Genomic DNA, 15,480 nt, shown 5'->3' with positions numbered 1-15,480 from the left:
GGGCAGCGTCCGACAGCTGATGCGAGGGACCTGGGCGGCCCGTCGCTGGGAACACGGCTCTTTCACCTTTACTGGGCCAAGTTCTTGTGGAAGGAATGTATTTATTTATTTATTTAAGTTTGTAATATTATCTACATATTCGATCATTATCTGTTCTCATTAATACATATTTTTTTATTGGCTATCAGCAGGGGTGCCGTGGGGCGGGAGGATAAATTTGAAAAATAACTGGATTGGTCTGGACTGGGGGGCCCAGAATCGTTAGCAAAACCCCTGACTATGAGTTTATACTCACCAGTGGTCGCCAACGCGTCAGTGAGTACCTCGCAAATACCTTTCAGATATCAGATTGAATCTGTTAATTACGGTTTAAAATTTTTTTTTCGTCTATACACGTGTATTTTGGGGCACTACAAGGACCCCCACCCTGTACACAACATTTATTGTAACTCGCCCCCCACCCCCACCCGGTTGATGTATAATCTTGTTTGAAACACGTAGCTCCCCATTTCACTAGCTCTCACTGTAAATAAGGCTGGATAGCCCTGATCTATATCATATCATTATCCCGTGACTTTATTAGAATTACTATTAATCATCAGTCATTAATAATGAACTTTATTAATATTAGTAAAATGATTCTTTGAAAAAATATTCGTAATATGCTTCCTTATCGTCTCATTAACACCATCACGGACTGTTGGAAAAAGGTACCGTTCGGCTCAACTAATTTATTACTGGGCCTGATTCAGGTGCTCTGTGTGTACACTGTGCTGAGTCAGGTGTATGTGGCTCCCCCTTCTGGCAGAGCACTGTGTGTACACTGTGCTGAGTCAGGTGTGTGTGGCTCCCCCTGCTGGCGGACAGCCTGACCCTGAGCCCCGTACTGCTGTTGCTGAGCCCTGAAGCATGAGTGATGCAGAGAAGGGTTTTGGGAGGGCAGGGCCATGTCATTTCTTTGGACTGTCAGTCCTAAAACCTCTTTTATCCTCCGGTCATGGAGATAATGTTAAATAAATAAAAAATGAAGAATGAAATGAAAATGACGAGAGAATGTTTCACCGCAGTTAGGAATTTACGGTCTACCAGCATCTGTCATGGGTCTCCTAGCAGTGTGTGAGTGTGTGTGTGTGTGTGTGTGTGTTTGTGGGGGGGTGTACCCCCATCATCTCTATCAGCCAGTGTGGAGATTTCCAATTCAGAGCCTTTCTTGCAGGGGCCTCTACCTTCACCACACGTCTATTGGACTTGCGGTACCAACAGAGGTGTTTCCGGTGTTTCAGTGCAAAAGCTATAGCTCTGTCTAATTTGTGAAGCGACTGGCTGCTATTTTCACACGCAGCTCTGCCAACAAATATGAAAACAATCCTTTGAAGCACGATGACATCACCCTTTTCCGCCAGGCCGCAGGTGCAGCCGCGCGCCCACCGTCTAACGATTCACACACGCACTGCTTTCCTACAGACCTCTCTCTCATGTAGACCACTGGCTTCTGCCCCTGCATCCTTGGCTGCTAGTTTTTAGCATTGATATCTTGAGCTATTTAGAAGATGCTTTTGCCCTCCAAAGAGACATACAAGTGAGGTAGATAAAACATCACAAGCTTACAGTTACCCAGGAGTCAACTTAGGTGCCGGTTACTAGACTGAGCTTCTAAAGAATGATTAGTGAGAAGTAAAAGTTGGCATTAGAAAAGGAGCAATGCAGTGCACCACAGTCCATTGTAAGGACCTAAGAGAAGTGCAATTAAAATCAAAGACACCATGGGGAATAGGTTTGCACTAGACGGGCGCAAAATACGAATACATCCAGTGTTGCCAAGAGACCAGAAACAGGGGACAGGCAATGAAGACGGAGCAGGTCAGCTGCGGAATGAGCAAGTTAAGGTGTTTCCAAAAAAGATGAGTATTGGGGAAGTTCTGCAAGGCCGAGTGGGACTGTGCTGACTGGATATGGATGGGTGCCTGCTTCCTCCACTGAGGAACACGAGGTGGCATTGGGATGCGGACTGAAGACGGAATGACGCAATGTAGGTGTTTTTTTACTGACACTTCTTTGATCCCTGTGGGGAAATTCCCTTTTCGCCTTTTCGCTCTGCATGACACACGTAGGTGAGAGCGAGCTGGGGGTTAAGGGCCTTGCTGAAGGACCTGCAAACACGCGACCACTCTCCCGAAGCCAGGCTTGAACCAGTGACCTACCGATCACCGACACAAAGTGCAGGTAGGTAATGCCTGGGGATGATCCTGGATCATCCATACGTCCATCTATTTTCCATAACCACTTTTCCTATTTAGGGCTGTGGGGGAGGGGGGTCTATCCCAGTGGCTATGGGTGCAAGGCAGGGAACAACCCAGGAGTGGGGCGCCAATCTATCCTAGATCAAAAATTCCTAAATATTATAAAACGTTATCAGAAGGGCCAATATGACTCTTTTGCCCCCTCACAGCAAAAGTAAGTTTCTCATCATTGTTTCTGTCACAGAGAACTCGGCGCGCTGTCCTGGGTCACGCGCTGGCCAAACAGAGGCTCTTTGAGGCCGCTGGCCAGCACGTGTTTATGGAGAGCACTCAGCGGAGTCCAGTCGTGCAGCGACTGCGTCGGCACCGCTGCCATATTCAGTGTTTACTTTCCTCTCAATGCATCCGTGATACGGGACCGGGGTTGTTGCTGTGTGGACTATCTGCCTGCTCTTTTGTGCATTCTGTGTATTGTCAGTTGTCACGACACTAGCAGTAAAGCTCCGAACCTTCTTAACGAGCAACACTGACCTCATATTCGTACCTGGGTTTGACGCTGTCCGAGTGACTCTTCGTTAATTCATACGAAAGCAGTTCAACTGAAAACGAATACAGAATGCTGAGGAACACGACCGGCTAAAGCAGACCATTATGTTGATGATGTCACTGGTCCCTAAATAGGACAAAACAGGCCAATCAGAGGTATACAAATCCACAGAAATGCAACTGATTGGTCCTTTTGGTTGTACTATTTAGGCCTTAAGGTCCACAGGAAAAAGGAAGGAAAAAAATGTTTGTTGTAATACTGCTGTCTAGCGAAGGATATTGGGCCTTGTATTAAATCACACTTAATATAGTAACAATACGCATTAGCCTAGCATCAGCATGTTGAGCACTCCGCTTAGATCTCATCTAGTTTTGCGGTTTAATTCGCCGTCCAGCATTTGAACGACTTTCCTAGCTGCCTTTAGAGAGAGATTTCAGCCAAGCTGCTAGCTGGCATGCGTACACAGTGTGGGCACAGTCACATAATTGCTCCGAACAGCGAAATGGGAAATTACTTGTGGAGAAGAGCAGTGATGACGGAAGGAAGCAGTACATTATCTATCAGCAAGCGCTAACAAATCGAGGCCACTGATTGGCCAAAGAACAGCTATCCAGCAACACACCTGGTCCCCCAAGCTGAAACAGCTACGCAACAGACATCAAGCTCTAATCAAGCGTAATCTGCTCACAAAAGTCAGCGAGGGGGGGGGGGGGGGGGTGAGAACGCTTCAGCTGTATACTGAATCAGTTAGCTGTGCCAGATTTACAGCGATTGATTTGGAAGCATCGGATTAATTTGATGGTGCCCCTAATTTATCGCTACTAATTAGTGAAAGGGTCAAAGGTCAACCCTAGTTATGTTTGGCCAATTCCTCATTAGTGCACACATACTAAATCTACTTGCTGTGTAACCCTGGCAACAAATAAGGTCTAGAACAAATTCTGATTGACAAGCAAAGGTGTCACGTAGGAAAGCAGGAATTGGGGTTTGGGAAATGGTCGTTCTCGATGTCGCAAGTCTATCACAGAAAGATGGAGAGTAGGGCTAGGAGGAAGAAGGTTGGTGTCTGTGCGATGTTGCACAAAAGTTACCAGTGACAGCTGGTGTGAGCTTGGGCAGCCATGCGACAATGCCGCGATGGTAACTGCAGTCATCAAAGGGTAAAATCCAGTGCGATGCATAGTGGAGGATGGGGGGCATAGAAATGCAATTACTACTAGAAGACATGAGCCTGCTTGTGTGTATACATTGGGGAATGTCATTAGGATAAAGTGTTTATTTTACTGTTCTACCTTAATGTCAAACCACTGCAGGATTAGAACCACAACACTAAATCATCTTCATAATGACACGTTTCTTACAGTGCTTAGTCTGCCATGCATAGTCTTAAACACTAAGCTTCTCTGCACTGCAGTACATAAAGAAAACCTGCACTGAATACATCTGAAAAACACTCCTTAAAGGATGAAAAAGTGCAGCTTTCTGAATGTTTCACCTAGAACGTTCATTATCTCTAGATGAAAAAGTTTCTGTGTTCCAAAAGCATCCACTTGTACCCTAAATATCTGCATTGCACATGACCGACCACACAAGTAAAAGCTTGACAGTATATCTATGCTGTCATTCAGCTTTGCAAACCAAAGGCACTTAAAAATTCCTCTTAGCAGTTTTCCTTTTAATATACGAATTGGAGAACGTGCTGCAGTTAAACTGTACAGAAATGTGGAAACGTCTCTCTAGTGTCCCCTGGCATTAAAACCACACTCTAAGTTACATTTTATTTTTAAAATAGCTGTGATTTATTAAAATACAAGAGAAACACCCAAGAAAGTGTTTGAGCTTAAAATTTCACTATGCAATGTCTTAACATGGGAATACGGTACGGCAATGAAAATGCACGAATACTCAATGCCTTGGCCTAGATTAACAGACAACGTGTCAAGCTGTCTATCGTTAGGCTTAGGAAAAAAAAATAAAATAAAATTAAAAAAAAAAATCAAACCCAGCCTTGGCAACAAAGGCCCAGAACACATTCTACCCTGACAAATCCACCCTGCCTCAAACAAAAATAAAGTTTATAGCAACAAAAATTTTAAGGCTAATTCATAAACCACTTATTCAATCTAGTTACCAAGGGGCTCAAAACACCCAGAAAGGAAGGAGGGCTGTGTTCAGGATGTCACTGTCGGTCAGGGGCATTCAAACATACAAAAAACAAAGTATAATTTAGGTTCCCAGTACTGCAAGGGAAAAGTGGAGAAATGCAGGGCAAGATGGCATGACCACACAACAGATGCAGCATCAACCGAACACGAAAGAGAACCGCATGAGGCCAGCACATTCACCATATCGGTACCTGGGATTTTATTCAGCCAATCCTGGTGCTCGGACACTTCTGCTACTTGGGTGATAAAACAAAACGTGCTTATGCAGTTAAAAGACACCGTTTCTACATGACAGGGAGTGGAACTGTGCGGCAGTGTGAGCTTCAAGTCGGGCTCCAAAACAAGGACGAGAGGCAGAAGCATTATTAAAAATAACAAAAGAGAGGTTCCAGTGTTATTTCCCCGGAGTCATAAACGGGATCCATGTTTTAAGGGCTTTGCAAGAGAACGTGCGGCGCCGCAGCCAAACTAACCACGCAGGCAGAAACGCTTTAGATCGAAATAAAACGAGAACCTGGAGCATCCTGTCCAATTCGAGAAAAATCAACATCGTCTGCACATTTTTCTTTTTTTTTTAAATTAAACACACCCCGCATAGAAAAGTTCAATGTTTTATAAAATGATGGGAGATGCTTGGATCTGGTTTGGGGGGGGGGGGGGGGGACAAAAGAGATGGAATACAGTTATTGGCAAAGATTCTGCATCAAAATATGCCAATTTAACCACTTCTAATTAAGACGCATGGCACATAAAAATTAAAACTAATCATAATGTCCAGAGCAGCCATCTTGATGCAAGAAGCTCCATTTTTGTTGTGGTCTGGGCCTCGATCCCACTGGTCTCCCACCCGGCGGAGAGTAGGCTGGGCTGCCCTGCTCACTGACGGTCCATCACGCCTGCAAGCCGCAGAACTGACGGTACACCGCCAAGATGTGGTGGTCCAGCTCAGCCGTGAAGAGCAGGTCCTCCAGGGTGCCCATGTACTGCTGGATAGTCCCATGATGCTGTGAGGTGGTACAAAAACACCAGTCAGGCACATCCTGTCTCAATTTTTAAATGACATGCTCACAGGCGCCCCCTGGAGGGGAGAAGGAAGCACAGCATTCTCATGTAACACTAAATGCATGCAATAGGGCAGGGATGGCCAGTCTCGTCCAGAAAGGGCCAGTGTGTAGGCGGGTTTTTGCTGCAACTCCCCAATTTGGTCACTACTTAGAGGACTGATTGGCTGAAGAATCCTCACACCTGGGTTTGAACAGCTGACCTAAAGGTTATCCCGTAAACCTGCGTACACACCGGCCCTTTGTGAATAAAATTTGCCGCCCCTGCAACAGGCTGATTCGCCGTAGAGTCTAATGTGGAGACTAGGTTTATGAACACAAAAAACAACACACTTCTAATGCTAAATAACTGCATGAGTGAAATAACATCTAGTTTCTGCCAACGAACCACCGGCAATGTAAAATTCTGACAGGCTGAACCTTCATAAGATATATGGCAACCTTACACAGAAAGCAGAAGCACTCGGACATCTTATAAAGGAGTCTAAGCGGAACTATACACCGATCCTGGAACGCAGCCATCCCACTGACAAATGGGGGAGGCTATTTTTATCTCCCGTATATCCCAGGGGTATCCAGCCGATCCCGGCTGGGCACTTTGCCAGCTGGTCGGCGGCACGGCGGAGGAGGAGTACCATAAGGAAGATTTGCTGGAGCCTCTCAATGCAGTTCTTGTACCAGGACGTGTTGAAGTCTGTGCCGGCGGTCTCGCAGTGAGCCAGGTGCTCGGTCAGCATCATGATGAATCGCTGCAGACAGACGGGGCAGGATGACTTCGGACGACATTTAAATGCTAGTCCAGTGACGTCCAACAAGCCGCAATCGGCATGAAAATCGCGTCTGCACACTGCCCTCACGCCAGCTACGGTTCTGCCCTTTTTGCCGATCGTTTTCCTGTGACCGTGACAGGACGTTCCGCAGTTCTCTATCCCGTTTCAGCCTCGTTTGGAAGAACCTGACCTCAAACCCCCCCCCCCCCCCCCCCCCATGTAGCAGACTGGAGGTGAAGCTCCTCTGACCTGGAAAACTACGAGGAAGAGGTTCTTCTGCTCGCTCTGGGCCGACTCCACCTTCTCCTGCAGCCGGTCTATCTGCTCCTCCAGCTGTCCGTCCTCCTCGTCGCTGTTCTTCTCCATGTCCTCCTCATCCCCGCTGTCCTTCTGTAAGGCAGAAGGAGGCACGCACACACACCTTTATAACATAACTCTGGTGGTTAATACCTCCAGCAGGGACTACAGCTATGCTTGTTCTAGCAAACAGGGAAAACAAGCTTCAGTCGTTAATTTTGTGTTACAGCATCTAAAAAAAAAAAATTCACATGAATTAATACAGGTATAAAAATGACTGAATAGCACCATCACCCCACACTTTGGGGACCCTGTGTTTGTGCTGCTGGGGAGGAGGGGGTTGCTCTGGGTAAACTGGCATCATCTCTAAACTGCCCAGTTTGTACTCTGAGACAGACTGGCATTCCATCCAGGGTCTACTCTTACATTTTGCCCTTCGCTGGAAGTAACTGGTAGATGTCACCCACAGCTTCCAGCAACACACACACTGCTAGAGTTTTCCAGTATGGCTAAAACGCTGATCCTCTTTACCTTCCTGTGCTGCTGCTTCTCCAGCTTCTCCTTGGCTTCCTCCAGCTCCCTCTGGATCTTCTGAACATGCTTGTTCATCTTACGGATGGTGGAATGAAGAATCTCCCAGACGTAAAACCTGTGATGGGGAACACAAGTCAGCCTCAAACCACCGATAATGCATCACTAATGCAAGCAGGGCATTAGGAGTCCAGGCTCACCTGGTGAAGTCATGGGTCATGTCTTGAGAGAAGATCCAGTTGGCGACAGCCGCACAGTCCACGATCTGGGTCCGGATCATCTTGTCCACAAGCACGGAAATCATCTGTTTAATAAGAGCGTGTGTTACATCCACAAAACTTAAGACACCAACTCCGTACAGTGACTCCACTGAAAAACGTTATGCAACTATTGAAAAATAAAACAAGCAAATAAATTTTAAAAATAGGTTTAGAATTTTGTTGAGGACAAAAGGAAAATCTGATAAGGATGAGGGAGTTGTCGATTTCTGCCTAGTGACAGGAGGTGCTGCCAACACACAGCGTTAATCTCTGGATTACGCCCCATAATCCCGAGTTTGGCCACGATCCCACACCAAAGCAGCATCTGACCTGGGGGTGGTTCCTCCACACTTCATACACCACGCGGAGAACGTGCAGCTTCCCCTCGTCGCTGTCTGACAGGGACTTAAGCACTTCGTGAAACCTGGAGGGGCAGTGATGCTCTTACTGACGGCCAGTCACATGATCATATAGGATGGCACCTTCTTGTCATTTCTGAGGGCCAATTAAATGCACTTAAAACAAAGACGATGGCTTTGACACGGGGCTGAGTGCCCATGCACATCTCAGGCCTGCATTGAAGCCAGAGCAGGTGAAAGACATGCATGCACGGACACATGCGACGGACACGCAGCAAAGGGTTCGCTTACTTAGCCAGGGCGCTGAAAGAGTGGCTAAACGACTTCGCAGCCAGGTTGAGTAAGGTCTGCAGGAACACTTCTATCCTCAGGGGGTTGAACCCATCGCCCTCGTCTGTGAGAGCAAGGCATAAATCAGTGTGGTGAGGGTTTAACATTCTCCAAAACCAAATACAAAAAGTCCTGAACACCAGTCTATACTCAGTTTGAGTGACAGGGATAACGTGCAAGTCGTAGGAATCCAACGTACTAAGTCCATTTCCTTAAACTAGACCTCATGGGAGTTTCACTTATGCAAAAATGTTCTGAGGGAAAAAAATTATTGGTTCTCTCTCTGAACCAATCACATTGTAGATAAGGTGGGTTCAAGCAACTAGAGGAGGCAGGACCAACCAGATGTCTTGGTCCCACCTCCAATAGTTGCTTGGACCTACCTCAACTATAATCTAGTTTCCTTTTTCTTCTGCCATAAGAATATTATTGTGCAAATAATACTCCCACAAGCTAACCTACAGTTCTGCTCATGTCTAGGATTTTGTTCATATCCTAGTAACTTCCAACACTGGAACTCATCCAATACATAGTTGCAATGAGCTGGTATCTTATCCCAGGTAGCACAGGACACAAGGCAGGGGACACCCAAGACTGGAGTATGTTCTATCTTCTGTCACTGTAGCATACAGTTTTAGGTAGACGTGGTTCTACCCCCACCAAGCACAACAAGAAGAGCAAACAGTGGACCAACCGTCGTCGTCTTCCTGGTTAGGGTTGGGCACGTCCTTCAGAACTGCCAGAATCTCCTCGTTGGAGGCCCGGTTCTTGATGGCGTTGGAGACAGTGATAGACACAGGGTAGCCAGGCAGCTGTGCGTCTGTGGGAAACAGCAGAAGTTCAGCACCAAGAATACTAAAGAACTGTGACATTCTTCCTATCAATCAACGCAAAATCTGAGAAGTTAAGATCATATTTTGCTAAACACTTACTTTCTTCACCATATTTAAAAGTGAAAATAGGATTGGCTGGGATCAATGGAGAAAAATTGGCCGGGACGATGTCCACTATGCGTTGGTGATAGGAAAGCCTATGAAGAAAGTCGCATATTCAATGTGAACAAAACTCTACATAATAAGTACATGAAGCAGGAACCAAATAACTATGGCTGGAAGTACAAATCAGTCCCATGCAAAGTGGAGGTCATGAATCAGCTGCGTACCGCATGCATTTTTCCAGAACTTCCTGGACAAATTTCGGCTTTGGTTTCTCATGGTCCACCGCCAAACAGTCAACCCTAAAGCAGAGAGAAAATCTGACTGCCTCACTTGTCAAAATGAACACGGCCAACATTATGAAATATTTCCATAGCATGAAAAAGGTAAACAATATTAACTCAACAAAAAAAAACTCACGCATCGCACAGGGTGTGAGGTTGTTATCTGCGACAATCGATTAATATATCAGCGCAAATTCATGTGCATTTTCACCAATATGACAAGAAATTACCGTGCAGTTTAACCTCTATACCGCAAATGAAGTACGAATTAGCATATAAAGGTTGAAATGCACGGTAATTTCTTGTCATATCGGCGCAAATGCACATAAAATACACATGCATTCCCGCCGTTGCAACAATCGATTGTGGCACGTATTGCTTTTAAAGGCGGATGCGTACTTGCGTACCAGTTATGTCCGTCCCTGGTTATATACCAGAGGTAAGCAACCCTGATCCTGGAGAGTCAGTATCCAAGCCAGAATCTAAAGACTATTTAAAATAACTACTGAACAGAAGCACTAACAAGCTTGTTAGAAGTAGTATAGCAGTTTCAGCTATTACCAGTCATCCCAGCTCCATCTGAACTGAAAGTTGCTCAAGTGATGTGAGAACCAGCTCACAAATCTGAAGGGAAGAAACCCAAGGTTAAGAGCACTGGGACCAGTAACGTTTTTTGGTAAATACACCAACACAACCCATCAGTTCATTAAGGGTTTATAAACTGGCCGACACGTTACCGGTCAATGCAGGTAGTGTTCATAGTGTCCAGTCGCATGTACATCATCTCTGTGGCTTGAGCCAGCTAGTTGTCTTTGGTTAAGTTGAACCTTTCATGGACAGATACTGAACATTCATAGCAAAAAGAAAAACGGCAAAAGCTTGAGAGAACTGGCTCAAGGTTCGAACGGCTTTGCCGGGGGGAGGATACGACTTGGGGCAGAGAGCCCGGCTGCAGCTTGCACAGCTCGATGAGCAGAGCGGTGTACATGACGTCGATGTGGGGCGGAGACGGCAGCTGGAAGAGCTCACCGAAGATCACCTGCCCGGGGACGAGAGTGGCGGCTGTCAGCCTCATACATACCAAACCTAGGCAACCTGCTCATCGATCCTGCCATTTTTACAGACCGTTACCAGGCGGGAAGCCAACGTTTATGATGTCTGCTGGACTTGCATACCTCTACGATGTGATAATTGAGGGGAATCTTGCTCTTTCCTGGATAGCTGAGAAGCTGGGCAGCACTGTATTCAGGAGAGTAAAATAACACAAGTGAGGCATTTCCACCTTGATCTCCATTTAACATCGCATACTTTATTGTAGACCTTTGTACACCTGATGCACAGTATAGGAAATCAGTATTTCTGCAATCGGCCACTGGCAGCATTCAGTCTTTAGGTCAATGTGACCACATTAGGGACACGCTTCCACAGTATAGGAATCTCTGAAGCAGTAGCATGCCTCAGAATATGCTACGAGTCGCTTTATCTAGGCCTACTGGACACCGGGATGCTCACCACGTCTTCCTCTCCTTCCAGTGGGACTTGATGATGCAGTGGAGGTTCTCCTCAATCACAAACCTCTCTCCAGAGTGGCTACCAGGCATCACAGGGCCCTGAAAACAGGCCACAGGTCAGTTGCAGAGTCACAGGTTTTAGGCAAGGACATCTCCTACTTTATTACAAAGGTGTACAGTCTATGGTTGATAAGATACCAGGCCAGGCTGCTTTAAGTAGTGAATGCTAAGGATGCACCAAGCTCCATGCCAGACAGTCCACATTTCTGCTCCCTTTCAGTTCCCTACCGGGAGCAAAAACTTGGGACTGTCTGTGGGTCCCCGTGAACTGGATTGGGAAACACTGGCAAAGACACATCACCGCCACATCTTCTGCACTGCTTAACCCAGGGGACTGACCTCAGGGGCATCGGTGTAGTCGAACATACGAAAGATGACACGAGGCATGGGATAGACGGCGCTCTCCGAATGTGGCGGGGGGGTAAAGGGGGGCAGGTTGTGCTGCAGCGCCTCACACAGGACGCTGTCGAAGGCGATGTACGGCCGCAGGATGTGGCGTTCCTGCCAGCGGTCCTTCTTCAATTTCTGGATCTGAGCCCATAGGCAGTCCAGGTACTGCCATGACAACAAGGGTGACCAATCAACACACACACACATACAAATAAAACCAATCACCGGAAGAGCTTATTCTGCAAAAACCAGAGGGTATAAATATCACGATTCAAAGGCCACATTATTTCAAGAATTACTACCCAGAGACCAAGCACAAAGCAGCAGATTTTATGAGGATAGTCTGATGCTCTAGGCTAGTTACTTCAGCGTCCCAGGAGTCAGTGTTATATTTAAATACACACAGAGTGGAAATTCTCAGCAGGTTCTAATGTAAAATACCTCAATGAAAACAAGGGGTTAATTCCCCATTTCAGAATTTTTAAGTATGTGTCCTACTGGCGAAGAAACCGATGCAATATTACTACCCCATAAGGAGCCGACGAGAACATCTGCATTACCTCCTCTTGTGGGTGAGGCTTCTCTGCTGTCCACACCTGCAGCATAGGAACATGGGTCTTCTGCCGTCTCCTGAAATGGCAGCATAAGGATCTTACAGGACAAAGACAGGAACAGAGGAGCTCAAGGGCTCATGGGAGTTTTACACAAAAATGTTCTGAGGGCAGAAGGAAAAAAAAATTACTGAGAGACAACCAATCAGATTATAGATTAGGTGGGTTCATTAGGAAGTGTGACCAACCAGTGAGATGTCTTGGACCCACCTCCTCTACAATCTAACTGGTTCCCTCTCTGAACCAATCATTTTTTCCTTCTGCCCTCAGAACATTTTAGTGCAAGTGAAACTCCCATGAGCAGCTCAAAGGTACGAAGAAACCAACCAGGTGGCAAACAAGTGAATGTGAGGGTCCATGATGAGGTAATGATGTGTGGCTCAGCGTGTTAGGACACTGTTCCTGGGTTTGGAAGCAGGCATGTGCAAACCGAGTGTGGGGGTTGCCCGAGCACCTGGCCCTTTTGCCCGAATGAATCGAAGTACCCTCCTTTGACGCTGCACACCCCCTTTTTGAATAACTATTGATTACACAAAATCTCGCCCACTGCAAAAAGTTACCAAGGAGGACCACCCCCCAGTCAGCAAAAATCACCAGTCGGCCATCCTGTTTGAGCACCCGCCCCTTGAAAAGCCTGTGCATGTCACTGTCGGCAGAGCAATTTCACCATTGGGCCTCTAAGCAAAGCCCTTAACCCCCAACTGCTCCAGAGACTGTGTGACCCTGCCGTCTTAAAAAAAAAAAAAAAAAGTCACTTCAGACAAAAGTATCTGCTAAAAAAAAAATGACGTAAATAGCACGTACTTCAGGTAGCCATCGATCTGGCTAAGCAGGCGATCCATCTCCACGTCCTTTTTCTCGTAGAGCTCCTTGCCCACCCAGGGCAGGGAGGAGAGGACGGCGTACACATACCAGTCCGAGCGTACCTGCGAAGGACAGTCACACGCTGAAACGCCGCCCTGCCTCACAGACAGCCATGCCCATGCATACAAACGGCTGGCGGTTTTTGTGAGGACGCAGGGGTGCAGCGCAGCGATCACCTGTGCAATGTCATCCTCTTGTATTACGCACACAAAGTTCTCGAACATGGCCACCATCGAGGGGGCGGCGATCACGTGACAGTTCACCAAGTCACCCAGAAAACGGACCTGAAAGACAAGGCCGGGGGGAAATTGTGCCTCAGTCATTCAGAACCATCCTATAAAATGGGGTTACTTTGTGCATTACCAATTATATTCATTTAATAAGCTTAATTCTCTGACCTGATTGTGTAGACTAGACTAATGGAATAACACCAAAAACTTTATAAGGCAACCTATTAACTCAAACTTCTGGGATGGCACAGAGGTTCAGTGGGTAGCACCATTTCTTCACACTTCTGTGTGAATGCGTGTGCGAGTCTTGTGAGGGATTTGCATTCTGTACCCGGTGTAGTGTTACTTTATGCCCTGTGCTACCTGAGCCTGGAGCCATTGCCTGCAGAAACATCAAAATGAATGCCTACGACGAAATGATTCGGCGTACTTCCACAGTGCTGTGTGACTGGCTTAAAAATGGACTACTGTAATTCAGTGTTGCTTCCTAAAGCATTCAGAGTGTTTCTAACCCACAGGGGGAAATCTCTAAATTTAGAACATAGGCACGTCACAATATGGCGCCAACATTAAATATTGATTGCATCCAGTTGACCTGGCGCACCAGCGAAATGTTTAAGCGTCTTTACTAAACCATCGCGGCACATACCAGATGAACGGCCTCACTGAACAGGTTCGACTTCAGGGTCTCTTTCAGCTGCCGTATCATGGCCTCCACGAACTCGCCGCCGAAGTTGTAGTTCCTCGCATTCAGCAGGCCCACGAGTGTGGTGTAAATTGTTAGTTTCTCAGGCAGCATCCTTGCCCTGTCAACATCAGCGGATAAGATGTGTGAAATGCAATGCAATTACAGTAACACAGAAACAATACTAGTATTAGTTATTCTGATGCAAGTAATCAAGAGTTGTCTCATTGCCCTTAGTGCTATAGTAAAACAGAGTTGTAAAAAAGAAAGTTATTCATGAAGCAAAAGAATTTCAATGTTCCTCCAAACAGATGCGACTTGAAACTTGAACTTGAAACGTGAGATAACTTACACAGCACATAAGATGCGCAGTATTTTGTTTTTGTAATTTGGGAGGTCAGCCTCCAGTACACCTGCAAGGCCTTCCAAATTGCTCTCAAGGGAGGATGTACTCTGCAGATCAAAATGTACATACATCAAAAACCAAGTTTAAAATATAATTTTCACGTATATTATTTCACGTATAGATATTTTAATCAGATGGGGAGCACGTGAACATTGTGCAGCGCGGCACAAGAAAATACACATTTAAGTATAACTTTGTTTACCGGTTGGTGGGGGCCTAAAAAACGCATACATCGTCCATTATGAATTAGTTCTTTTTGCACAAATAATATAACAATCTTGGGGCAGATACATAAAATTACCTTTTCTCCGACTCTACATATTAATGATTCGAGGCGATCTTCAATTTCAATGGGCTCAGATGTCCTTCTCCTTTTATGAGATTGGCCCCCTAATTAAAAAAATAAAACAATAATAAGACAAAAATAAGACTGTCAAATGGCAAAGAAAGTAAAAGTTTTATTACATATCTAGATTATCTAACTGCCCCATCAACTCCAGTATCAATGCACTACCGTTATAAAAAGTTATAAGCCGTTAGCTTTTCCAGGATAACATGCTATTCGGTGTGCAGCAAGTTATTAAAATTGCTAAGAGGCAGAGAGGACACGTAAACACGACCTTGATAGTTTTAATTCAAAAAAACAGCAAAATAAAAGTGCAAAAATGCCCCCTACTCAAATGGGCAAGGATGCAGGAACACCGGGTACCATACTCACCGTCGTTATCGTCGCTATGCCGCCTCCGGGACATTATTTTAAAAACGGACTGGATGCAACCGTGCTAAAGAAACAGGAATCGTTCGAGTGTTTATATCGCGGGTTAACGCGCTTAAATAAACAATCCCGCAACGCTGCACCACGCGATATGAAAGACGCGGGGAAGGAATAAACAAAACACCACAATATGGCGGTAGAATTTAAGGTAATGACTTCCGGGTCACGG

General features: G+C 46.0%; 1 protein-coding gene across 1 annotated transcript; it reads right to left on the bottom strand.

The window, feature by feature from the left end:
* Window positions 1-4,562: 4,562 nt before the first annotated feature.
* On the bottom strand, window positions 4,563-15,461 carry LOC125704578 (nuclear cap-binding protein subunit 1). Its single transcript, XM_048970305.1, has 23 exons — window positions 15,255-15,461; window positions 14,838-14,926; window positions 14,483-14,583; window positions 14,095-14,251; window positions 13,392-13,499; window positions 13,156-13,277; window positions 12,301-12,370; window positions 11,690-11,905; window positions 11,292-11,389; window positions 10,955-11,018; window positions 10,708-10,818; window positions 10,517-10,581; window positions 10,341-10,403; window positions 9,723-9,797; window positions 9,493-9,590; window positions 9,255-9,380; window positions 8,522-8,624; window positions 8,202-8,295; window positions 7,812-7,915; window positions 7,612-7,729; window positions 7,033-7,173; window positions 6,649-6,762; window positions 4,563-5,956 (listed from the first exon to the last, which is right to left on the bottom strand). Exons 1-23 carry the CDS (start codon window positions 15,286-15,288, stop codon window positions 5,843-5,845), a joined length of 2,385 nt encoding a protein of 794 aa, XP_048826262.1. The 5' UTR covers window positions 15,289-15,461; the 3' UTR covers window positions 4,563-5,842.
* Window positions 15,462-15,480: the final 19 nt, after the last annotated feature.

This window comes from Brienomyrus brachyistius, chromosome 12, assembly GCF_023856365.1.
Source record: "Brienomyrus brachyistius isolate T26 chromosome 12, BBRACH_0.4, whole genome shotgun sequence".
NCBI lineage: Eukaryota > Metazoa > Chordata > Actinopteri > Osteoglossiformes > Mormyridae > Brienomyrus > Brienomyrus brachyistius.
Note: the sequence above shows the minus strand (reverse complement) of the source record. Positions and strands in the feature narration are given on the sequence as shown.

Bases quoted from the DNA above. Each gene is read 5' to 3' on its own strand.
- LOC125704578 (XM_048970305.1), bottom strand. From the start codon at position 15,288: ATGTCCCGGAGGCGGCATAGCGACGATAACGACG. The intron at 10,819-10,954 runs GTATGCAAGTCC...GTCCCCGGGCAG, and splicing joins TCAATTATCACATCGTAGAG to GTGATCTTCGGTGAGCTCTT. The intron at 8,296-8,521 runs GTAAGCGAACCC...CTGCCCCTCCAG, and splicing joins TCTTTCAGCGCCCTGGCTAA to GTTTCACGAAGTGCTTAAGT.